General features: G+C 42.9%; 1 protein-coding gene across 1 annotated transcript in view; it reads right to left on the bottom strand.

Moving 5' to 3' along the window:
- The window catches only part of LOC110498192 (MAM domain-containing glycosylphosphatidylinositol anchor protein 2), a 185,227-nt gene that overhangs the window by 84,629 nt on the left and 72,918 nt on the right, over window positions 1–27,680 (bottom strand). Inside the window, exons 3-6 of the mRNA XM_036955189.2 lie at window positions 25,023–25,197; window positions 21,765–21,961; window positions 14,064–14,196; window positions 10,845–11,114 (exon numbers count right to left, since the gene is read on the bottom strand). Of these exons, the coding sequence (XP_036811084.1) occupies window positions 10,845–11,114; window positions 14,064–14,196; window positions 21,765–21,961; window positions 25,023–25,197 (775 nt within the window). The remainder of the gene's footprint in view (window positions 1–10,844; window positions 11,115–14,063; window positions 14,197–21,764; window positions 21,962–25,022; window positions 25,198–27,680) is intronic.

The following is a 27,680-nucleotide window of genomic DNA, read 5'->3' as shown; positions in this document are numbered from 1 at the left end:
TGTAAAAAACTGATATAGTAATGTAAATGTAAAAAACTGATATAGTAATGTAAATGTAAAAAACTGATATAGTAATGTCAATGTAAAAAACTGATATAGTAATGTCAATGTAAAAAACTGATATAGTAATGTAAATAAAACAACTGATATAGTAATGTAAATAAAACAACTGATATAGTAATGTAAATAAAACAACTGATATAGTAATGTCAATGTAAAAAAACTGATATAGTAATGTAAATGTAAAAAACTGATATAGTAATGTAAATGTAAAAAATTGATATAGTAATGTAAATGTAAAAAACTGATATAGTAATGTCAATGTAAAAAAACGATATAATAATGTAAATGTAAAAAACTGATATAGTAATGTAAATGTAAAAAAAAAATGATATAGTAATGTAAATGTAAAAAACTGATATAGTAATGTAAATGTAAAAAACTGATATAGTAATGTAAATGTAAAAAACTGATATAGTAATGTAAATAAAAACAACTGATATAGTAATGTAAATAAAACAACTGATATAGTAATGTAAATGTAAAAAACTGATATAGTAATGTAAATGTAAAAAACTGATATAGTAATGTAAATGTAAAAAACTGATATAGTAATGTAAATAAAACAACTGATATAGTAATGTAAATAAAACAACTGATATAGTAATGTAAATGTAAAAAACTGATATAGTAATGTAAATAAAACAACTGATATAGTAATGTAAATAAAACAACTGAAATAGTAATGTAAATGTAGAAAACTGATATAGTAATGTAAATGTAAAAAACTGATATAGTAATGTAAATGTAAAAAACTGATATAGTAATGTAAATAAAACAACTGATATAGTAATGTAAATAAAAAAACTGATATAGTAATGTAAATAAAACAACTGATATAGTAATGTAAATAAAAAAACTGATATAGTAATGTAAATGTAAAAAACTGATATAGTAATGTAAATAAAACAACTGATATAGTAATGTAAATAAAACAACTGATATAGTAATGTAAATAAAACAACTGATATAGTAATGTAAATGTAAAAAACTGATATAGTAATGTAAATAAAAAAAACTGATATAGTAATGTAAATGTAAAAAACTGATATAGTAATGTAAATTTTAAAAAATGATATAGTAACGTAAATAAATATCAGATTTAGCCGGGGCCTCTCGTTCCCCTTTACACTTACTACCTGTTTGGCATCCAATACTATGAATCAGCGGTCGAATATTTATACCTTCAGTTTGAATTCAAATGTTTTGAGCATGTACCTTAAAAGGCAACAGCCATAATTGCAGTGAAATGTCAACCCCACCCACGTCCAACAGAAAAATATCTGTTTCCACACTATGAAAACAATGCCTATGACATAAAACATAAAACATGAACCACAACAGAAATCTCTCCAGTCTCTTGGCATCACAAAGAGTTGCTAACTACCCAGCACCTAAAAATAGCCCAGGCGTGTGCGTGAGTGAAGCATGGTATTGTTGTCACTATTAATCAAGATGAAAAGTAAATCCCTCCAAGACACGGACTTCAAGCCAACCGCAGCACCATGGGATCAAGCTAGTGAATGATGAATGTGAAGTCACTCACTCATACAGTACGGTTAGTGTAGTACTGAGTAACTACAGATGGGGTCATGATGTGAATCAGCCTGCTGCATTCAATGGTATTTACATTGGTAAGAAATGGAATCCACCTCGTGCTCCGATAGTTACGTAAGCCGTTTTACTTACATGTAAGAAAAAAAATTAAGGATATTTCACACTAAATTAAATTAGTCACATGTTTCGTAAACAAGAGGTGAAAGGCTTTCTTATGGGCCCTTCCCAACAATGCAGAGAGAGAAAAAAATGAAAAAATGTAAATAATCAAAAAAATAATAATCACCAGGAATAAATACACAATAAGTAACAATAACTCAGCCTGGTCTCATAGACTGGACGTAACATAGTACACGTAAATCGGGGACACACAAATTAGTATGATAAGTTATGTTCGGTATGGTTACATAAGACAGAAGAAGGTTACTTAAGGCAAAAATGAACGGAGGGTAGTTGGTCGGCTTATAACGTGAACGTCTAGCAACCCAAAGGTTGCGTGTTCGAATCTCATCACGGACAATTTAAGCATTTTATCTTATTAGCAACTTTGCAAATATTTACTACATTTGAGCTACTTTGCAACTACTACTAGAATGTTAGCTAACCCTTTCCCTAACCCTTTCCCTAACCTTAACCCTTTAACCTAAATCCTGACCTTAACCCTTAGCCTTAACCCTAATCCTAACCCCTAGCCTAGCTAGAGTTAGTTTATTGTCAGGATAAACAGCTCTGTTGAGATTACCAAATTAAAATTAAATTAAACCTAGGACTTGCCGTAACTTGACTCTCTACCTCACAAGTTACTTTCCTAGACTGTCTGTGTGAAGATTACTGTCTAACCTCGTTTCATGCCATCTCATAAGTAGTCATATAAAAGCTCTTTTGATAATGGCTGTATTCATGCGAGGGCATCAGATTCCCAATCTCACCTCAGAGGCTTTATGTGCTCATGCAAGGAGACTCCAGCCATTCAGGCTCAATTACGCTATTGATTAAGTTGCAAATTCTCCGATGAAAGGTGAGTCAAGCTGACCCACTGCATGCATGCAGTGATCCGCCTGAGACACTGCTACGTTTTTACTGGGGGGGGGGGGGGCAGAGAGGGTATTATTTATACAGCTTCCCCCTAATGCTGTCACTTCGCTGCTCAGTTACATTTGCTGCCCTGCATGTAAATCAACATGTTAATCAGATCTTCATCAAATTTGTTCCTAAATCATTTATTTGGCTCGCATCCTATTTCCTTTAATGACTTGTAAATGAGGGCTGTGGGTGAGAGTGGAGTAATAGCTGGCCCAGGACCCTAGAGTGAAGACGGGGCCCAGTGGACACTGATGGGCTGACGGGGCCAGATGCAGAAGTTCTCTAGGGGAGAGAGAAAAGGAGAGGAAGAGAGAGCAGAGCAGAGGACGGGAGAGGAAGAGGATGGAGGGGAGAGGGCAGAGGGGAGAGGAAGAGGGCGGAGGGCAGAGGGCGGAGGGGAGAGGGCGGAGGGGAGAGGAAGAGGGCGGAGGGGAGAGGAAGAGGGCGGAGGGGAGTTTAAGAGGGCGGACGGGAGAGGAAGAGGGATAAAGGGAGAGGATGAGGGAGGAGGGGAGAGGAAGAAGGAGGAGGCGAGGAGAAGAGAAGAGAGGAGTGAAGAAGAGGGCGGAGGGGAAGGAGGGGAGAGAGGAAGAAAGGAAAGAAGAGGGTGAGGTGATGGGAAAGAGGAGAGGAGAGGAGAGAGATGATGGGAGGAGAAGGCAGAGAAGAGAGCGGAACAGAGCAGGGGAAAGGAGAGGACGGGAGGGGAGAAAAGGGGAGGAGAGGAAGAGCAGAGAAGGGATGGGTGGCGGGGAGAGCAGAGGAGAATGGATGGGTGGAGGGGAGATCAGAGCAGAGGAAAAGGGATGGGAGGAGGGGAGATCAGAGGAGAATGGATGGGTGGAGGGGAGATCAGAGCAGAGTAAAAGGGATGGGAGGAGGGGAGATCAGAGGAGATGAGAGCAGAGGAAAAGGGATGGGTGGAGGGGAGATCAGAGGAGAATGGATGTGTGGAGGGGAGAGCAGAGCAGAGGAAAAGGGATGGGTGGAGGGGAGATCAGAGGAAAAGGGATGGGTCGAGGGGAGATCAGAGGAGAAGGGATGGGTGGAGGGGAGATCAGAGCAGAGGAAAAGGGATGGGAGGAGGGGAGATCAGAGGAGATGAGAGCAGAGGAAAAGGGATGGGTGGAGGGGAGATCAGAGGAGAAAGGATGGGTGGAGGGGAGGGGAGAGCAGAGCAGAGGAAAAGGGATGGGTGGAGGGGAGATCAGAGGAAAAGGGATGGGTGGAGGGGAGATCAGAGGAGAAGGGATGGGTGGAGGGGAGATCAGAGGAAAAGGGATGGGTGGAGGGGAGATCAGAGGAGAATGGATGGAGGGGAGATCAGAGGAGAATGGATGGGTGGAGGGGAGATCAGAGGAAAAGGGATGGGTGGAGGGGAGATCAGAGGAGAAGGGATGGGTGGAGGGGAGATCAGAGGAAAAGGGATGGGTGGAGGGGAGATCAGAGGAAAAGGGATGGGTGGAGGGGAGATCAGAGGAGAATGGATGGGTGGAGGGGAGATCAGAGGAAAAGGGATGGGTGGAGGGGAGATCAGAGGAAAAGGGATGGGTGGAGGGGAGATCAGAGGAGAGAGCATCAGAAACAGCGTGTCTATCTCTCCAAATGGTAATCACGGTCCCACAGTGCTTTCCTTCCTGCCACTGAAGCGCCTGCAGTGTACTCTGTGCTCATCAGGTATGAGTATAGGAGAGATGGAATGGCAGGGTTACACAATTCATTCAGTGGGAGAGATAATGTGTGTGACACAGGGATTGGCAGGCACGGCTTTAAAAAAGGGAATTCACAACATTCACTACCGTTCAAAAGTTTGGGGTCACTTAGAGATGTCCTTGTTTTTGAAAGAAAAGCACATTTTTTTGTCCATTAAAATAACATCAAATTGATCCGAAATACAGTGTAGACATTGCTAATGAACAGTCCTGTGTTCCAATGGCACGTTGTGTTAGCTAATCCAAGTTTATCATTTTAAAGGGCTAATTGATCAATAGAAAACCCTTTTGTAATTATGTTAGTACAGCTGAAAACTGTTGTTCTGATTAAAGAAGCAATAATACTGGCCTTCTTTAGACTTGTTCAGTATCTGGAGCACCAGCATTGTGGGTTCGATTGCAGGCTCAAAATGGCCAAAAACAAATAACTTTCTTCTGAAACTTGTCAGCCTATTCTTGTTCTGAGAAATGAAGGATATTCCATTTGAGAAATAGCCAAGAAACTGAAGATCTCATACAATGCTGTGTACTAGTACTCCCTTTACAGAACAGCGCAAACTGGCACTAACCAGAATAGAAAGAGGAGTGGGAGGCCCCGGTACACAACTGAGGGAGAGGACAAGTACATTAAGAGTGTCTAGTTTGAGAAACAGACGCCTCACAAGTCATCAACTGGCAGCTTCATTAAATAGTACCCGCAAAACACCAGTCTCAACTTCAACAGTGAAGAGGCGACTCCGGGATGCTGTCCTTCTAGGCAGAGTTCCTCTGTCCAGTGTCTGTGTTCTTTTGCCCATCTTAATCTCTTCTTTATTATTATTAAATATATATATATATTTTTTTTACATATTTTTTGGTTTGTTCTTGATACAACCCAATAGGTCGTTATCGATAAAACATCACAATAAGGTGCAGTGCGTTCGATTTTCCTGCTGGGGGGGCGAGAAGGTTCCTTCTCGAAATGCAACAATAAGATATAATAAAATAGAAGAATATGAACATAAAGTAAATGGCTCAGTAGAATAGAATAAACATTTTAGCATCAGTATAATAGAGGAAGGTACAATTTACAGAATTATTATTTACACGTGTATAAACGGGGGGCAGGACAGCAATGTGAGTGTTACATCACGATGGGGGGGGGGTCTTCGTGCCCCCCAGCAGCCATATCGAACGGTCTGCACCATATTGTGACATTTTATAGATAACAACCTATTTGCCAGGAAATGCCCCATTGTGGCGTTTTATTGATACCCCTCCCCCCCACACCTCCAGTAGATCCCAGAGAGAGTGAGAGAAATACAGTACAGAAACACTATTGACTTGAACCCCGCAAACATATGACATAACCAGAGAGCACTTTGACTGATCCTCCACCTGCTTTTAAATGAGGACAGTTTCTTCGATAGCAACCCACTCATCAATAACACCTGACTGACAGCCAGAGAAGACCATTGACGGGCGCCCTTTTCTGCTGAGACAAACCCCAGCGCTGCCGCCAACCCAGGACTCACATCATAATAAGGAAGCTATGCCGTATAACTGGACTGTTTGCCCCCCCCCCCCCAAAAAAAAAGAAACAAAATATATCTCAACTGCCTATTCTGTTTGCCTCATGGAGAAACAGACCAAGTGGAGATGATGTGTAAATAAATAAAACGTGAGTTTCATGGCAGTGTGCATGGTCAGCAAGCCCAGCTCACCTCCAGTCTGGCTCTGCTTGCCTGCCTGCCCCCTCAACTGCTAAATAAGTTATAAACCACAGAGTCAGGTAAATTTCCTCCTGCACCGTCGTCTGCTGAACGCCTTTAATAGCACCGAAGTACTGAACGGCCCCCTCTCTCTCAAGATATATGATGCGTTTTGCAGTCCGGTTGTATTACGCTAGCTAAAGTTATTGATGATGTTGTCAGATCAACGTGTCATCATGGCTGAGGGATTACCTGACAGTTTACTCCAAACAGGATGCTGGATTTACAACATCCACCCTCCACTCTCGGAAACACTCAACAGTTTGTCTCTTTTTCACAGTGCAGGCATCTTTCAGTGACTGCCTCGTTTGTCTTTTTTCAGAGTATCAGTCCTTTCGTCTATTTTCTCTTTCTTTTTTTCAGAGTATCAGTACTTTCGTCTCCTCAGTCCTATTCACCAATACCAAGGAAACCAAAATGGCACACCTGAATCGCATTCTGTAACTATTATTATTAAACAACATCAGTAACTCTCCCACAATACAATCGTCCAATGTTTGTCTTTCCTGGTGTTTTCCCAGTGCACAATGACAGGTCACTACTGAAATGACCATTGAGGCCCAAACGTAAGTGGGCCCAGAGTAAAGTGGCAGGCAGGAGGACAGTGAGATTACTTGAAGTGCAATCCCCCTCTGCAGCTGTAATATTGCCTATTCAGTTGGGCCTATCCTCCATCCTTTCCTCACCCCCCCGCCCCCCCATCTGCCATCTGTGCGTGGCAGTGGGGCAGTGTGGCAGAGCTTGTAAACGTCTCTCCATGTCACTGGAGGCTGGATATCTTATCTGGGAGAAGCAGTTTGAATGAACCACCCCTCTTCCATCAGAGCAGCTGCACAGAGCGTATCAAGGCTATTGTCTGAGCAGTTCTCTGTTATTTTTGTCATCCTTGAAAGCCATGGAAAAAGAACTCTGATAAAGGATCAGGGAGACAGCTGTCTTCTATTCAACCATTATAACAAGAGTCTACAAAAATCGCAGAAAAACACGGCTGTGGTGACATTGTAATCTTCTTGGTTGGTGAATAACAACAACATGAGTTATGTCTGTCTGTCTTATGTTGACATATCATGGGGTTACACTGGCACACCAGTTGTGTGATGTAATGATCATGCAGTACGTTGAGCACTAATACAAAGTGTATCATATTTTAACAGTTACTAGACATCCCACTACAGTATTCAACATTGCTTGAGGTTTTTACAGACTAAGAGTCGCAATCTTGCCACAAAGAACCAAAACAATACTTAGAATGGAATGGATGGATGGGTTTTTCTTTGTAGGGAACCAAAAAATGCTGAGTGTGTGGTGTCAGTATTGCCTTTCCCTTTGTGTATTCTACCACCCTGGTCTCTAGCTGAGTAAAGCCTGACCTGGGTATTCTACCACCCTGGTCTCTAGCTGAGTAAAGCCTGACCTGGGCCTTCTACCACCCTGGTCTCTAGCTGAGTAAAGCCTGACCTGGGTCTTCTACCACCCTGGTCTCTAGCTGAGTAAAGCCTGACCTGGGTCTTCTACCACCCTGGTCTCTAGCTGAGTAAAGCCTGACCTCGGTCTTCTACTACCCTGGTCTCTAGCTGAGTAAAGCCTGACCTGGGTCTTCTACCACCCTGGCGTGAGCTGAGTAAAGCCTGACCTGGGTCTTCTACCACCCTGGCGTGAGCTGAGTAAAGCCTGACCTGGGTCTTCTACCACCCTGGCGTGAGCTGAGTAAAGCCTGACCTGGGTCTTCTACCACTCTGGCGTGAGCTGAGTAAAGCCTGACCTGGGTATTCTACCACCCTGGCGTGAGCTGCCTCTAGTCCTTCTCTCAACAGACTGATCTCCTGCCTTGGTAAAACATCTGACTCCCCTTAACTAACCACCGCTCCTTTCACACATGCACACACACACACACACATCCCCCACACGCACACACACACCCACACCCACACACACACACACACACACACACACACACACACACACACACACACACTCTTCCTTCCCAATGCAAATGTGGAGCTTTCAGTTATCCGACTTAGTGTGCTGTCAGAGCCCAAGACTGACTCCACTGACTCCACAGACATTAATGGATCCCCTCTCAAAACCTGCAGCTTATATCCGTCCCGAGGTGCCAGCAGATTTCTGCACACAGACGATCCGCTTTGGAGAGGGCGTGACTGTGAAATAAGATGCTACAGCTGCAGCAGCAGTGGCCCCGGCAAGTTACAGGTTCATCTGAGCCTCACATGGAATGAAAATGACTTTTTTGGGGGGGGTCAGTTACCCACAATTCTGTTAGCTGGCTGTCTAGAAACGTTTCTTGATGACTGACATTTGTGACAGAAAGATGATTAAAGGCACATGAAGCCAAATTAACTTCAGATCGTACTAATGACCGTACAAACATATTAACGTAAACCATTAACGTAGCGAGCCATGATAGATCACATATGGTCCAGCCCCGTTAGAATAGGACTCACAGCTTCTTCCTAGATGGAGTCTGAGTGGGTGCTTGTCCGAGGCAAGAGAAAGGGGTGGGTGGGTTTATAAACTAGATTGTTTGCTCTTCTCTGTCGAACAAGTCTTTCTAGTCCATTTGAGGAGGTAAAGTAGCATCACAAACATCCAAGAGTATATGACAGGAGCCTGGGTAAAAAAACATAATTACATAGGAATCAATAAAAGAGGCGTGCTGGTAGACATGGTGTCTTTTCCTTTTTCCCCGCAAAAAAAAGATCACTACAGGGAACACTACAGGGAACACTACAGGGAACACTACTGGGAACACTAGGAACACTACAGGGAACACTACTGGGAACACTACAGGGAGCACTACTGGGAACACTACAGGGAGCACTACAGGGAACACTACTGGGAACACTACAGGGAGCACTACAGGGAACACTACTGGGAACACTACAGGGAACACTACAGGGAGCACTACTGGGAACACTACAGGGAACACTACAAGGAGCACTAGTGGGAACACTACAGGGAGCACTAGTGGGAACACTACAGGGAACACTACTGGGAACACTACAGGGAACACTACAGGGAACACTAGTGGGAACACTAGTGGGAACACTACAGGGAGCACTACTGGGAACACTACAGGGAGCACTACAGGGAACACTACAGGGAGCACTAGTGGGAACACTACAGGGAACACTAGTGGGAACACTAGTGGGAGCACTACTGAGAACACTAGTGGGAACACTAGTGGGAGCACTACTGAGAACACTAGTGGGACCACTACTGAGAACACTAGTGGGACCACTACTGAGAACACTAGTGGGACCACTACTGAGAACACTAGTGGGAACACTAGTGGGAGCACTACTGAGAACACTAGTGGGAACACTACAGGGAACACTACAGGGAACACTAGTGGGAACACTAGTGGGAACACTAGTGGGAGCACTACTGAGAACACTAGTGGGAACACTACTGAGAACACTAGTGGGAACACTAGTGGGAGCACTACTGAGAACACTAGTGGGAGCACTACTGGGAGCACTAGTGGGAACTCTACAGGGAACACTAGTGGGAACACTACAGGGAACACTACAGGGAGCATTAGTGGGAACACTACAGGGAACACTAGTGGGAACACTAGTGGGAGCACTACTGAGAACACTAGTGGGAACACTAGTGGGAGCACTACTGAGAACACTAGTGGGAGCACTACTGAGAACACTAGTGGGAGCACTACTGAGAACACTAGTGGGAACACTACTGAGAACACTAGTGGGAACACTAGTGGGAGCACTACTGAGAACACTAGTGGGAGCACTACTGGGAGCACTAGTGGGAACTCTACAGGGAACACTACAGGGAACACTAGTGGGAACACTACAGGGAACACTACAGGGAGCATTAGTGGGAACACTACAGGGAACACTAGTGGGAACACTAGTGGGAGCATTACTGAGAACACTAGTGGGAACACTAGTGGGAGCACTACTGAGAACACTAGTGGGAGCACTACTGAGAACACTAGTGGGAGCACTACTGAGAACACTAGTGGGAGCACCACAGGGAGCACTAGTGGGAGCACTACTGAGAACACTAGTGGGAGCACTACAGGGAGCATTAGTGGGAGCACTACAGGGAGCACTAGTGGGAGCACTACAGGGAGCACTAGTGGGAGCACTACTGAGAACACTAGTGGGAGCACTACTGGGAGCACTACTGGGAGCACCAAACAGTAAGCCTGTGTTTCTTTTCTTTCATTTTCCTCATTGTCCCTCGAGGGTCGAGGGTCGTTATATCCCTGTACCAGATAGTCCTTCACTGATTACACACACAGCCCAGCGGCAAGGCTATTAGTGGGGAATCAAACACACACTGGTGATATTTGGTCTGAATACACCAGTTTACAAGCATTCTTCACACATTCAATTCAACAATAAACATCTGATATGACCTTTTAGAATGGATATTACCTTGGGTAATTTATTAGGCCTGAATTCTAACTTGAGATATGTGTGAATGTAACTTCAGTGTTTGTGCTAATCTTCCATTGACCTCAATGTGTGAATGATGTGAAAGTTTGGCCCTTGGATCATCGTAGCTAGGCTTTTCCTTAGGCTACCTAAGGAATATTTTTGGTATATTTTGGGAGCTTATCCGGTATAAATGGCAATAATTGAGGGCTTATCTGAGATCAACCTATTACCCTACACCTCCAAGGCCTTACCTCGGACCACAATGGTGGTAGACTTCTTAGCCGGGTTGCCCACGTTGTTGCTGGCCACACAGCTGTAAACGCCTGCTTCTTCTATGGAGATGGCGGGCAACGTGAGGGTCCCTCCGTTAAGGACGCTCTTCTTGGGCAGCTCGTCTGCGCTGTGCACCCAGGTAAGTGTGGGTGTGGGATCACCCCCGGAGGTCACACACACCAGGGTCACGGTCTGCCCGGGGTTCACCACGATGGGGTCCTCCACCAGCAGCTTAATGGTGGGGGATGCTGAAAACACAAGGTTCAAATTGAATGCATTGTATTTGTATTTATTAGGGATCCTCATTAGCTGTTGCCAAGGCAGCAGCTACTCTTCCCGGGGTCCAAACACATTAAGGCACTTACATTACATATAAAACAAAAGATAAACAGGGTAATCAGGGTCAGGGTCAGGGTAACAGTATTACACCACTACATATCTACAATACAAAATGTACAATACCACCATAAAACAATATTATAATGTACGTGTGTGTAGAGTGTGTGTGCTAGTGCTTATGCGTGTGTCTGCACCTGTATGTGTGTCTCTTCATGGTCCTTGCTGTTCCATAAGGTGTATTTGTACCAGTTTCGTTTTCTAAATCAGATTTTTTTTACATTTTTTATGTCTGTGTCAATGTTAATAAGTTATCTTGGGAAAAAAACGTAATTAAAATCACCCGCCAGCAACTCAATTAGGTTCTTTAGATGAGAGGTATGAAAAGTGAAACTAGAATTAGTGGCGGAAGCAGGGAAATAGCTCCACCCTCTCTCTCTCTTTGCGTGTTTCGGCCAAATGTCCCCTCCATTTTGAAATTCAAATGCGCACAACTGTGAAATCTGTCTGTACAAATAATCAGGGACGATAAATCAGCGGAACAATTGTTCCTCGTTATTTGTCACATCCCACATTACAATACCATTTACTGTATGTTACGTACCTCTGTCCCTGGGAAATGTGTCAATAGTCAACAAACAAGTCAATAGGTACTGTAACTGCTGAACACTGAGTAGTATTTACCTCTTAATGATGCTCTGAAATGGTACCTTTGTCACAACGTCCAATCTGATAGAAAGTCAATCATGATTTTTCTGTTTCCTGAAAACCAATATCCTAGTTGACATTTGGTTCTATAGTGTAGCTATATAGTTGGTATTAGGGTGTAAGCTCATAACCCAGCTAACACATAATGTTATTAGAACCATATGTTTTTTAGAGCTTGGTGTGAGCATGGTTGTCTAATGGTTATTTTGCATCTAAACCTTCCCACAGGGGTCTGGGAATGGTTTCCTAACGTATAACGTATCATACAGGTTTCCTCATGTTCACAGAATGTTCAGAGAACCTTAAGAAACATTGTTCTTTTGTGGGAATTTCAGTACTTCAGCATAACGTTTCCTACAGTTTTCCTCATGGTTCTATTTAAAGTAATGTTCTCAGAACATTCAGAGAACTTTCTTCTTTTGCAATTTAAAAAAAACTTTAGTAACATTCAGATAATTTTCTAAGAATGTTCCTTCCATTCTCAGCGTCAACAAAACTCTCTATTCTACATCCTGTTAAGTGTGTTCAGGTGTGTTCACTTGATTTAATGATTGCTCGTTTCCTTTAAAAGGGGGTCTGTTTGAATAGACTACAATGAACAGCTTTGTATGAGTAAAAAAAAAGGATTGCTAGCTCCATCCTTGTGGCGCAGTGGACTAATTGTCATGTATTGTCATGTTGTGTCTTTCTGTCCTTTCCTTTCACCCTGTCTCCCTCTGCTGGTCGTATTAGGTTACCTTTTCTCCCCCGCTTTCCCCCAGCTGTTCCTTGTCTCCTCCTAACTACCTCGTCACCCCTTTTCCCACCTGTTCCCTTTTTCCCTCTGATTAGTCCTCTATATCTCTCTCTGTTTTTGTTCCTGTCCTTGTCGGATTCTTGTTTGTGTGTCTCATGCCTGAACCAGACTATCATCGTGTTTGCTGCAACCTTGTCCTGTCCTGTCGGAATCTACCTGTCCATCTGAGCCCACGTGTGTTTATCATTAAAGAAACTCTGTTTGTTAATTCGCTTTTGGGTCCTCATTCACGCACCTGACACTAATTCCACGGATATAGAACAGAAGATCATAAGTTTAAAACTCACTGATGCTGTGTCACAATAAAATGGAAATATATTTCCACGTGTCCCATCTATGCTTGGAGTTCAAACGAGTTAAACTAAGCTAGCAGTCTTATTGAAACATTCAGTGAACATTTTTAAGGAAGTTATTCAAAAACCTCCAAAAAGCCTTTACATTTCATTTAAAACATTCACAACATTTAGAGAATGTTCTCAGAATTTCCGTTCTCAGAATGTAAATAAAATCTCCAAGGAAAACTTTCAGTGAACCATAGTAAAACGTTCTCGGAACCTTTTCTGTTACGTTGTCAGAATGTTTAAAAAACATTCAGTTTTACCGGTCAGGAAACATATGGCCCTAGGGGTGCCAAGCTTGTAGCGTCATACCCAAGATGACTCAAGGCTGTAATCACTGTCAAATATGCTGCAACAAAGTACTGAGTAAAGGGTATGAATAGTTATGTAAATGTAATAATTTGAAAAAATGTCTCAAAACGTGTTTTTGCTTTGTTATGGGGTATTGTGTGTAGATTGATGAGGGGAGAAAAAATGATTTCATAAATTTTAGAATGAATCTGTAACGTAACGAAATGTGGACAAAGTCAAGGGGTCTGAATACTTTCCGAATGCACTGTATAACCCCGGAACATGAATGGAGGTGTCCCCTAGGGGAACTTGGAGAACAATCAGCAGTTAAAGTGGAGACATCTGGCCAACAGAGAGGACAACTGCTACTACGCAACCAAATCTAAATCTCAGCTAAATCTTCCCACCTCAGGAGAAGGTAAGGAAGGATGGGGCCTAATCTAGTGGCCCCAAACCTCTTAAAAGTCACAAATTGTGTTTCTAGTGTCAAGTACCTGCAGTCCTTTTTAAATTACAGTCACTTAATTTGGTTGTAAATTGAGACACCTGTCTCCTTGCTGCAGATCTACTTGCTGTAATGGAGAGGTTTTGGACAAAGCCGGGATGAATTGACTATAATTAAGAGAGACAACGGGTGCTTATTGCTATTCATGGCGGAACTAGTGGATCGTTGAAGTTTGAGTGCTAAACAATACGAAGCAGGGTTCTCAGCCGCCCCAAAGCTTTACCTGTTTTGTTGGAGAGTTTGAAGAGGACATTCTTGTTGGTGATACCACACACATTCCGGACCGAGGCGATGCAGCTGTAGTTGGCGTAATCCTGAGGTCGAAGGTTCTTCAGCTTTAGAATCTTGGTCTCCCCCTGCAACTCAGAAAGAAACAGTGTTGCACCACCTTGTGCTGCACCGCCTTGCCCAGGCCTCTCGCTCTTAATGTGTCTTACAAAAGGGTAAGATAGCAGTGGTATTGACCTCGTCTCTTCATCTCACACACATCAAAGAGCTTCCTTGGCAGCGTTTCAACAATGAGCTCATTCCCCGTCTTCAAACGAGGAGTAGTATCTCTATACCAAGCTTTCCAATTTATTAAGTTCATTAGCTGTCTATTTGGATGTGCTTGAAACGGTGTGCTTGGAACAAATGTCAAGATGCATACATGTGCTATTAATACACACATCAATTATTTTACCAACAACAGCTGTTTTGTCTGCCCTCGTGTATACCTCCATCTTTGTGGCACTGGCAACATACTTCCAATATGCTACTTGTGCTACTTATGTTACTTGTGTTCTTAAAGGCATGCTCCAGTACTTGGGCGAAGTATTTTTTTTAACCCTTTACCTCATACCCATATACTGGTTGAAAATGGCATATTCAGGCACTGATAAACACCTATAATGGAATACAGTGGCTGTACACCAACATGCTATACATAACGTCAGAGCTCTGACGATGTACGGGTTTTGACTGACAGCCGTTCTGAGCCGTTCCCTCTTCCCAACTTTCGCAAATGTTTTGCTGTCTGAGTGAGGGAAATGCTGTAACTTAAGAGGACTCAATGTATTTTGAAAATTAGACATTGAGTATTATAATAAATACCGCTTTGATGTCATACAAGTCAGCCAAACACACGTGAGTCCAAATGTGCACATCACATTTTACATATCATAATACTTCTCATATACAGTGTCAACATTTTATGATCACTATGTTTGATGTAAAGTTCCAAGATGACATGGAGTCTTACCCTGGGTTGTTCTGAACACAATGAGCCTGTTTGTCCATTGTGGAGAACATTTGCCGCGGCACACGTACCTGAATGCACTCATAACTGAACTACGCGCACCAGAATTATGATCGGTTTCCCTGAATTGCATTGTAAAAGCCTAACACTGCAATATCATATTTTATAACTTAGTTGATCGTGTTGGCAATAGAACAGGCGTGCAAAATATGTTCACCCAGATTGTTATTTATAATGGACCATTTTTGGATTCAGTAAACAACAGTAATTGTGTGATGGCGGGGATGCAGGGTTGTGTTCCAAACAAAACAGCTACAAGCGTGCTTGGTCTAGTTCCTCAACGGCACAGCTAGGAGAGCTCAAAAAAAGCACCTTATATGTAGTTGAAGACTCTTCTTTGAGTCATAAAAGTGCATTGAAATTACAGTGCATTGGAGACACCAGTTGTTTCTCTAACTCAATTCTGTGTATTTTTTTTGTTTTATGTCACACCTAACCCACATTTTCCAGGAATATTTTTTGTTGTTGTTGGTATTTTACCCAGTTTTTTCTCCCAATTTAAATTACTATCTTGTCTCATTGCTGAAACTCCCCAACGGGCTCAGTAGAGGCGAAGGTCAAGTCATGCGTCCTCCGAAACATGGCCTGCCAAACCGCACTCCTTAACACTCACCCGCTTAACCCGGAAGCCAGCTGCACCAATGTGTCGGACGAAACACCGTGCAACTGACAACCCATGTCAGCCTGCAGGCACCCGGCCCGCCACAAGGAGTCGCTAGAATGCAATGAACCCCCCCCCGTCCGAACCCTCCCCTAACCCAGACGACGCTGGGCCAATTGTGCTTCTATTCCCGGTCATGGCCGGTTGTGACATAGCCTGGGATCGAACCCGGATCTGTAGTGACACCTCAAGCACTGTGATGCAGTACCTTAGACTGATGTGCCACTCGGGAGGCCCCCAGGAATGTCAGACATACGACTCATTGTCAAAATGCTCTTATCTCTCCTGTCAACGAAGATTACTTTGCAAAAAGAGAAGAGATTAGATGACATGTTTTGAAAAGGCAGATGCCATTTTCCAACCTTTCACAGAAATTGCCCTCACGAAACATCATCCCATTTGGGATTCAAGGGTTCCAATGGGAGACGTTCCAAATGCTGTGAAGGAGGTAAACACACTTAGTCTGATCTAAAAAATATGCATGAAAAGTAATGACTTAGGAGTTCCTTAATAGCTAAAATGCTGATCAGAGGGATGGGTTGTTTGATCTAGCTCAGGGGTCTCAAACTCAAATGACCTAAAGTCCTCCTGAGGCCCCGATTCCAATAGGTCTGTTGGACATAGGGCTGTTACGGTGACCGTATTGCCGCCTCATCGGCGGTCACGAGTCATGGAGGCAGTCAAATTCCACATGACTGTTTGGTCACGGTAATTAGGCTTCTCTTCTCCAAGCTGTGATGTTGCTCACGGTCATTAGTAGCCTACCAAACTTGCTAACTACCTGGTACTCAGCACTCTATTGTCCCTCTAATCACTCTGACATCAATGCAAATCTAATCAAACACTTCATGAGAGCCCATGAGCTCATGTTGCACATTTCTATAGGCTATGCAATTGTGCGAGAAAACAGAGTGATGGCCTCTACTAAAAAAAGGAGGAACCCATCAGCTTACCATATTTATTTCTCAACTTTCCTAATATTACGCACATTGTTTATCTTTACAACAGGGGCACAGCCTACCTGGCTGGCATGAACATTAACCACAGGACAAGTGCTCTCCCATTCGCTATTTAAGTGCATAGATGACAAAAGGCTACCCATTTCAAGACAGGTGCATGATGATGGTCCATTCTAAATCCAAACAAATTTCACACCTACAGTACAAGTCAAAGGTTTGACCCAGGTTGACCCAGGGTTTTTCTTTGTCTTGATGACAGCTTTAAACATCAAGGCAAAGGGTGGCTACTTTGAAGAATCTCAAATTTAAAGTATACACTACAGTTCAAAAGTTTGGGGTCACTTAGAAATGTCCTTGATTTGGAAAGAAAAGCAATTTTTTTGTCCATTAAAATAACATAAAATTGATCAGAAATACAGTGTAGACATTGTTAATGTTGTAAATGACTATTGTAGCTGGAAATGCTGTTTTTTTAATGGAATATCTACATAGGTGTACAGAGAACCATTATCAGCAACTCCTGTGTTCCAATGGCACGTTGTGTTAGCTAATACAAGTTTATCATTTTAAAAGGTTAATTGATCATAAGAAAACCCTTGAAAACAGCTGAAAACTGTTCTGTTCTGATTAAAGAAGCAATTAAACTAGACTACTTTAGACTACTTGAGTATCTGGAGCATTGTGGGTTCGATTACGGGCTCAAAATGGCCAGAAACAATGACTCTTCTTTTTTTTTTCTTTTTTTGAATTTTACCCCCTTTTCTCCCCAATTTTGTGGTATCCAATTGTTAATAGCTACTATCTTGTCTCATCGCTACAACTCCCGTACGGGCTCGGGAGAGACGAAGGTTGAAAGTCATGCGTCCTACACAACCCAACCAAGCCGCACTGCTTCTTAACACAGCGCGCATCCAACCCGGAAGCCAGCCGCACCAATGTGTCGGAGGAAACACCGTGTACCTGGCAACCTGGCACTGCGCCCGGCCCGCCACAGGAGTCGCTGGTGCGCGATGAGACAAGGATATCCCTACCGGCCAAGCCCTCCCTAACCCGGACGACGCTATGCCAATTGTGCGTCGCCCCACGGACCTCCCGGTCGCGGCCAGTTACGACAGAGCCTGGGCGCGAACCCAGAGTCTCTGGTGGCACAGCTGGCGCTGCAGTACAGCGCCCTTAACCACTGCGCCACCCGGGAGGCAAAACAATGACCTTTCTTCTGAAATTTGTCATTCTATTCTTGTTCTGAGAAACGAAGGCTATTCCATGCGAGAAATTGCCAAGAAACTCAAGATCTCGTACAACGCTGTGTATTACTCCCTTCACAGAACAGCGCAAACTGGCCCTAACCAGAATAGAAAGACCCTTGCACCCTTCGGTCTCAATGACTTTGATCAGCAGCCATTCTTATGATTATTGTGACTTTGTCGTTGTAATTGTTTGTAGGCTTATGTAGTTTAAATTGAATCTATGATCGTATGCTATCCATTTCTTTTTGTATGTTGTTCTTTGCATGTCATTTTAATATTTGAGAATTAACCAATGATATTAGGCCATACTTGGCCATGATTACAGAAACCTGTGTATGTCTTTTGGCACTATATAAACGAGTCACCCTGCAGTGTTTGTGATTATACCCTGATGAAGACAGCTTGCCTGTCGAAACGTTGGACATTACATTTTTGCACCTGAGCTCTTAGAGTGTGTGGCTCTCCTTTATTTTCAAACACTCCCTAAAACAATTCTGCGAGCAGGCTTTTCTAATCGACCTGGTCCGGGTATACTGGAAGGATATTGACCTCAACCCGTCGGTAGAGGATTCCTGGTTGTTCTTTAAAAGTGCTTTCCTCACCATCTTAAATAAGCATGCCCCTTTCAAAAAATGTAGAACTAAAAACAGATATAGCCCTTGGTTCACTCCAGACCTGCCTGCCCTCGACCAGCACAAACACATCCTGTGGTGAACTGCACTAGCATCGTATAGTTCCAGCGATATGCAACTTTTCAGGGAAGTCATGCTGGCCATGCTTTCCTCCTGGCTACCCAAACCCCGTCCAACCCCCCGCAGCTACTTGCCCAAGCCTCCCAGCTTCTCCTTCACCCAAATCCAGATAGCAGATGTTCTAAAAGAACTGCAAAACCTGGACCCGTACAAATCCGGTGGGCTAGACAATCTGGGCCCTCTTTCTAAAATGATCCATTAGCCATTGTTGCAACCCCTATTAACAGTCTGTTCAACCTCTCTTTCGTATCGTTTGAGATCCCTAAAGATTGGAAAGCTGCTGTGGCCATCCCCCTCTTCAAAGGGGGTGACACTCTAGACCCAAACTGTTACAGATCTATATCCATCCTGCCCTGCCTTTCAAAACTCTTTCTAAACTCTTCGAAAACCAAGTTAATAAACAGATCACTGACCATTTCGAATCCCACCGTACCTTCTCCGCTGTGCAATCCGGTTTCCGAGCTGGTCATGTGTGCACCTCAGCCACGCTCAAGAAATTAAACGATATCATAACCGCCATCGATAAAAGACTGTGCAGCCGTCTTCATCGACCTGGCCAAGGCTTTCGACTCTGTCAATCACCGCATTCTTATCGGCAGACTCAACAGCCTTGGAATCTCAAATGACTGCCTCACCTGGTTCACCAACTACTTCTCAGATGGAGTTCAGTGTGTCAAATCGGAGGGCCTGTTGTCCGGACCTCTGGGAGTCTCTATGGGGGTGCCACAGGGTTCAATTTTCAGGCCGACTCTTTCTCTGTATATATCAACAATGTCGCTATTGCTGCTGGTGATTCTCTGATCCACCTCTACGCAGACGACACCATTCTGTATACATCTGTCCCTTCTCTGGACACTGTGTTAACAAACCTCAAAAACGAGCTTCAATGCCATACAACACGCCTTCCGTGGCCTAGCCGTTGGCTATCTTATCGGCTGCTATCTGAATAGACAATCGGACAATTTTAATTTAATTTAATTTTAATTTATTTATTTATTTTTCTTCTTGGGCCTCTATAACTATATCTACTGTTTTTATTGTGTTATTGACTGTACGTTTGTCTATTCCATGTGTAACTGTGTTGTTTGTGTTGCACTGCTTTGCTTTATCTTGGCCAGGTCACAGTTGTAAATGAGAACTTGTTCTCAACTGGCCTACCTGGTTAAATAAAAGGTGAAATAAAAAAATAATAATAATAAATGTGCAACATTAACATCTACACTGTATTTCAGATACATTTTATGTTCTTTTATTGGACCTAAAATGTTATTTATTTATTTTTAAACAATGACATTTCTAAGTGACCCCAAACTTTTGAAAGGTAGTGTATTTTGATTTGTTTAGCACTTTTTTGGTTACTACATGATTCCATGTGTTATTTCATAGTTTTGATGTCTTCGCTATTATTCTACAATGTAGAAAATAATAAAAATAAATAAAAACCCTTGAATGAGTAGGTGTCCAAACTTTTGACTGGTACTGTATATTATTTAGTATATGTAAAGACAAGATTAAATCAAGAATTGTGTGATGGGTGACAATATTAGCCTATCACTTGTGAATTATATATTATCACTTGTGAATGATGCCCAGCATAAGAAACAAAGCCTTTCTTTTGCAACTTTTTATAATTATAGTCACACACCTCATGTAGCCTAGCCCATAGGCCTATATGTTTTGATGTTTGTATCATGACTAAAGTGGCCAAATAACTTCTTAAATTGATGCACATTAATCCGCTTTATAAGGGGGGTAGAGCCTAACTGACATACATAAAGCAGCGTGTGAGTTTCAAGTTTGGGGAAGTTAATTTTCACCATATAAATGCACCTTTATAATAAAAGCATCACATGCATAATCACATTTGCAGTCACTTTCGATAATGGTGTTTTCCCGCTAACCGAACATTTGCGCTTTTAGCCTACTACCATGTGTGTATTGCTGCGCTTATAATATGAAGAAATAGCCGAATAGTTTTTCAACATTTTAAGCTAAACATTTATTTTCTTAATGCTAGTGTTTGTATTCATTTGGGATCTACTGCATCCCACAACTGTCCCAGACTATGTTTGGAAAATGTATTTCTCGCACAGAATAGAATAAGTCGACTTTTGTACTATGGAGGACAGTAGTTTGACATAGGCTAGTGCTTTTGCTGTTTGTTAGGTCTACTGTTAAGCCTACTCTTCTTGTTGGCTGACGAAAAGTAAATGTGGACAGTTCTTCCAATATCTTCAATATGCACCTCGGAAATGGATAAAGACATGTGCAGTTGCATACCCGATATGTCTGTCTTCACTTGTAGCCTGTGAGAAAGACCCGATCACGTGATGGAGTGCCATGTGAGTGAGAGGTGCTTCAGAGCGTTCAGCACTCAGGGAAAAGGGCACAACGCAGCACTACGGGCCAAGGAAACAACGGCCACTGGCCACAAAAGGCATAGATTTATTGCGGGTGCATTAAGGCCACAAAGGATGCCGCAGTGAAGTTCGAGGCATTATCAAGTGCTTGTCAAATTGTGAATGAGAGACTAATGAAGTGTGTACAGCCTGCGCAAAAAAACTAAGCAGAGCTCATGCCTTTCAAGCTACTTTTTAAAAATCATCTTTAGAGTCGCATCATGCAGCCTTAGAATGTATTGAAAATTCAAACATATAGCCCAACGTTTGTAGAACAACTACAAGTTACATTAATAACCCTAAATTAAGAATATAGGAGTACCTATTTCTTTGTTAACCGCTCAACACAGAATAGCCGCATGTGCGCACTCCCTCAGATCGTTTATTCAGCTTTGTTCAATTGTATTCTTCATACTATAAAATAATATAAAATAATGCAATGGAATTCTAAGCAAATATTGTCTGCTAAATGAACTACCGTAGCCCACAGACTACCGTGACAGCCACAGCCCTAGCAAGAAAGCAGCTCTCGGGACGGATTTGGCCCCCAGGCCACGAGTTGCAGACCCCTGATCTAGCTGTTGCAGCGTGTGTGGACTCTGGGCTTACTTGTGTGAAGAAGGGCTCGTAGATCTCCACGCCCTTATCCGAGCCTTGGGACAGGAATTCTTGGCCACGCCTCCAGCTGTAGCGCACCGGGGGGTTGGAGTTAGCCATGCAGCGCAGGAACACCGTCCTCTCATAGTAGAACTGTTCCTTAGCCTCCCCGATGCTCTGGTGGACAGTTACAATGGGATCATCCAAATCTAGAGCAAGAACATAGAAACAATGGCATCAAGGTGCCGCCAAGCAGTCTTTGTTTGCCACACACTTGTGAAGGTCAAAGCATGAAGTGCAATTACATGATCTACTTAGTATTTATGTACAGTGGCTGGGATTTAATGAACTGTGCTGGTTCAAGTGGTTGTTGTCATCTGTTGCGATCAAATGTTCCCCCTTAAGCTCATCAATGGAGCCTGTGATGCACTCACGCTAAAAGTGCATGAGAAGAAGGAAAAAACATGTGTTTTTATGCCAGATGTAATTCCCTTATAAATACCATATCAATCATATAAATACAGGGTGAAATATAATATAAATACAGGGTGAAATATAATATAAATACATACAGACAATACAATGTGATTTTCTGGATTTTTGTTTTAGATTCCGTCTCTCACAGTTGAAGTGTACCTATGATAAAAATTACAGACCTCTACATGCTTTGTAAGTAGGAAAACCTGCAAAATCGGCAGTGTATCAAATACTTGTTCTCCCCACTGTATATATCTTTATATTTTTCAGGAGAGCATCAAAAATGAGAATCCCTGATTTCTACAGTCTACAACCACATAAAAATGACACTTTTGTACTCTCTGTTATACGTCCGAAATGCCAGGAATCCTCAACCCCATTCACTAGTGTCAATTAAACACACACACACACACACACACACACACACACACACACACACACACACACACACACACACAGGTGCTTAGTTTTTGTTTTGGGGGGGGGCAAATTTCAGTGAAAAGGACCACTTAGACTCCAAAGCTCCCGCTCCAATCAAGAGGGAGCTTTTTAAAAAATGGATTTTGATAAGAGCTCTCTAATGACAAAAAAGTGCTCCACGGAAGAGCCACCTAGTATGGGTTACTTTGGGATGCAAACAAGCACCTTGAAAAAGCTGTTTTCCACCAGCCGACTAACTACTGCCACGGGCATTCCAGAGCTAGACTCATTTCCTATACAAACCATTATAACATCTTTGCCTTTTTTTTTATATAATAAAAAATGGCTTTGTAGATTAGTCCGCGTCAGTTAGTCTGTACAGTTTCTAATTTGATGTCAGACACCCTCAATCAGGGTCATCCGTGTGCTTTATCACCAACCAGCAAGGATTCCAACACGGCATCTCTGAATGGCAGCGAAACAGCTACACGTGTCATTGCTTTGATCAGCTGGTGTAGCAAAGAGGGCAGGATGGATTAAAGACTCCCCCAGTGGAGCACACATGAGACAATAAGCAAGGGTTCTGATCTCCGAGTCAGGGGTAATGGCTCTGTGGCTCATTGTCTCCCCCTGGCAATGTTGTCTGCCACTGTCCATCTCCTCCTCTTATTTATCTTGTATCTCAGCAGTAACGCATCTATCCTTTCCTTCTCTCCTTTCTCTCAGAAGAACAGAGTGCAGACGCACCACATTTGTCTTGTTTTTGTCTTTTTCAGCTCCCGGCTACCGGGGCACACTGGATTTTCAAACATGGAGACGCTGACTCGATCAACCTCATTTGTTGGGGTTGAGGAATTTGTAGCTGACTCTTTTGAAGGAGAAGGGGGGGAAGGGGGAGATTGCAGCATAAAGCTTCTAGGGGTTAGGGTTAGTTCAGATACAACTCATCCACAGAGGGTAAGTATATCCATCTAGCCTGCCACAGTAAACCCATACATTATGTCTGTCCTCTGACATTTGGAAATTGAATCGCTGCTTTGGAGAGAGTGAGGTGTGCAAACACCAGTAATGTGATGGACTAAAACTAGCAGTATCTGCATAATGCTTCATTTCAGTCAATTTGCAATTATCAGCACTGATAAACAGAGCTATTAGAACGATTAATGAATTCACCATCTAAATGCTGAACCCAATCCGTCTCTCAAGACCTAAAACGGCTGCACAAATGAAACACTATAAAGTACTACTTGAGAATTCAAAGTGAACACCAATATGTGGCTATATCTCTGGGTCCACAAGCTATTTTCTATAGCCATAAAATTAGATTTGCAATTTGGGTGAACTCTCCCCCCACTGGGCACAGACATCAGTTCAACGTCTAGTTTTTATTTACATTTGGTTGAGTTGCCAACTAATGTGAATTCAACGTGAAATCAACCATGATGTTGGATTTAGGTTAAAGGTTGGGTGAAAGAAAGATGAAATCCTATGACATTGATTACTTTTTGCCTATCCAATCAGTTATCCACATTGACTCAACATCATCACATATATGGTTTTTTTTTGGTTGAAATGGCGTGGAAACAATGTTGATTCAACCAGTTTTTTTTCCCAGTGGGTATTTAATACACACTTCCTGAGGTGTGGTTGCTGCTTTTCCACATTTGCAATGTAGGAATCGGCAGCAGGACTTCAAGCGTCTAATTGTGCATTCCAAATGGCATCCGATTCCCTATATAGTGCACTACTTTGGACCAGAGCCCTATGGACCGTGGCCAAAGGTAGCGCACGATGTAGGGAATAGGGTGCCATTTGGAAATCACAATCCCCTTCTGTTTCAGAGTTATCCTTTTCTTCAGCTATGTGTACTGTCAGGACTTCACACAGCTGGAGGGGGGGGGGCAGTTCCATTACTGAGTGAATAAAAACAGCAATGTCACTTATATGATGGCAGCATCCGCAGAGAAATGGCTGCTGTTGTCTGCAATTAACACCTGGGTTGTCCTGAGTAAGGTAGATTTAGTTATTTACTGGGGGGGGCACATTTCTTTCACTGCAATGTCCTACCTGTGGTGGTTTTCTTTTTTAGACCTTAATGTATTTCAAAAAGCCACGTTGCGTTAACCTGCTTTAAAATGACTTTCATTCAGCCACAACGTCATGTTGCCTGGGATTGTAAGGACTAGGAGAGAGTGAGTGAATGCCTGTCCTTCAGTAGTGTAAACGCAAGGCATGGTTAAGTGGACACAGGCAATCTTCAGGGGGGGGGGGGGGGGGGGGGGGGGGGGACAGGTCTGATGATGTGTGCTGCGAACACCGGGGGAGAGCAGTGGAAGAAAAGGGCAGGCAGGCGACCGAGGCCTGTCCACTCACAGTAGACGTCCACTCGGATGGACTTGATGGCCGGGGAGCCCAGGCCGTTCTCAGCCTTGCAGTAGTAGCGTCCTCCCTGGAGTCTCTGGATGCGGGTGATGCGCAGGGTCTCGTTGAACACACTGGAGTCCTGGAAGCGGTCCGAGGCGCTACCGGCTGTTTTGGTCCATCGGATCTGGTGTGGGAAAGAGATAAGAGGTCAGAGGTGACATCTGCTGACCGAGGACTAATGCTATGGACAACAGGCTGGACTGATGGTAAATTGGGTCAGCCATGGGATAAATTATATTGCAAAACACACCTGTTATTCTGGATTCAAATGAGCCAATGTAGTGCATGTTTTAGAAGAGGTCAAATAATGGACTAATAATGTTTATTTTTTCAAATATGGGCTTTATTCAGCCTGTGAATAAACAACAATCAATAAAAATCAATAGTACCACACATTTTCTTTATTTGTCCATAATATTCTCTCTTTTAAGAACAGCAACAACATATCATACTGTAATAGATACATACAGAATATGTGGACAACTACAAATACCTAGGTGTCTGGCTAGACTGTAAACTCTCCTTCCAGACTCATATTAAGCATCTCCAATCCAATCCATTAAATCTAGAATCAGCTTCCTATTTCGAAAACAAAGCCTCCTTCATTCATGCCGCCAAACATACCCTCGTAAAACTGACTATCCTACCGATCCTCGACTTCGGCGATGTCATTTACAAAATAGCCCCCAACACTCTACTCAGCAAACTGGATGCAGTCTATCACAATGCCATCGGTTTTGTAATCAAAGCCCAATATACCACCCACCACTCCGACCTGTATGCACACTGTATGCACACTGGCCCTCGCTGCATATTCGTCGCCAGACCCACTGGCTCCAGGTCATCTATAAGTCTTTGCTAGGTAAAGCTCCGCCTTATCTCAGCTCACTGGTCACGATAACAACACCCACCCGTAGCATGCGCTCCACCAGGTATATTTCACTGGTCATCCCCAAAGCCAACACTCACTTTGGCAGCCTTTCCTTCCAGTTCTCTGCTGCCAATGGCTGGAACGAAATCGCTGAAGTTGGAGACTTATCTCCATCACTAACTTTAAATATCAGCTATCTGAGCAGCTTACCGATCGCTGCAGCTGTACACAGCCCATCTGTAAATAGCCCATCCAACTACCTACCTCATCCCCATATTGTTTTTATTTACTTTTTTGCTCTTTTGCACACCAGTATTTCTACTTGCACATCATCACCTGCACATCTATCACTCCAGTGTTAATTTGCTAAATTGTAATTACTTCGCTACTACGGCCTATTTATTGCCTTACCTCCTTACTCCATTTGCACACACTGTATACAGATGTTTCTATTGCTATTGACTGTACTTATGTTCATCCCATGTGTAACTCCTGTGTTGTTGTTTTTTGTCGCACTGCTTTGCTTTATCTTGGCCAGGTCGCAGTTATAAATGAGAACTTGTTCTCAACTGGCCTACCTGGTTTAATAAAGGGGAAATAAATAAAACATCAAAAATATTGATGGTAAAACTGAGTGAAATGTATATCTGTGGCGCTACTCAAAAGCCATTAAAAGGACAAAGCGCATCAAATATTTACAAGGTGGCTTGTGTCGGAGTGGTTCTTGTGAGACAGCGACGTGTCTTACAGTCCAACGCCGTCCAGTGAGTCTGGATTCCATACAGCATGAGAACTCTGAGAACACCAGAACTATAACTGAACCACAGGAAAAACAGCTCTGACAATTCCATGCAACTCTTTGAGGTATTTTCGGCACTAAACCTGTGCAATAAGCAGTCTCAATTTTTTTTAAATAATAGGTTCAGTGAAATGTGTTGTTTTACAGGGTCAGCCATGGTGTCCTGGGGGCAAATTAGGGTTAAGTGCCTTGCTCAAGGGAACACTGCCAGATTCTTCTAGCCAGCAAACATTCGGTTACTGGCCCAATGCTCTAACCGCTAGGCTACCTGCCGCCCACATTAAGTATGTCATGTGTTTGAGTGTTTGGAGGAGAAATGCATCTGAAACAAGGCAACAAGAAACTAGGCATCCCTGGCATTAGTGATCTGAGAAGGGCGGAGTATGAGAACACCAGTCTCCTGCTGCCTGGCTATCCATCTGAATGGCTGTTTCATATACAGATACAGTATATACCATCAGCTTAATTTACATATATATTATATACGATCAGTAAAATGTACATATACAATCAGCTTCATTTACATATACAGTATACACGATCAGCTTCATTTACATATATAGTATATAAGATTAGTTTCATTTACATATACAGTACAGTATATTTAATCTGTTTAATTTACATATACAGTATATACAATCAGTATAATTGACATATACAATCAGCCTCATTTACATATACAGTATATACTGTATATGGGGGTGGCAGGTAGCCTAGTGGTTAGAGCGTTGGACTAGTAACCGAAAGGTTGCAAGATAGAATCCCCGAGCTGACAAGGTAAAAATATGTCATTCTGCCCCTGAGGAAGATAGTTAATCCACTGTTCCCCGGGCGCCATGGATGTTGATTAAGGCAGACCCCCGCACCTCTCTGATTCAGAGAGGTAAAATGAGGAAGACACATTTCAGTTGAAGGCTTTCTCTTTCCCCACTACACT

Source organism: Oncorhynchus mykiss, chromosome 19 (genome assembly GCF_057628025.1).
Source record: "Oncorhynchus mykiss isolate SJ-2025 chromosome 19, ASM5762802v1, whole genome shotgun sequence".
NCBI classification, from domain to species: Eukaryota; Metazoa; Chordata; class Actinopteri; order Salmoniformes; family Salmonidae; genus Oncorhynchus; species Oncorhynchus mykiss.
The sequence above is the reverse complement of the archived record's forward strand: the minus strand, read 5'-3'. Positions and strand labels throughout refer to the sequence as shown.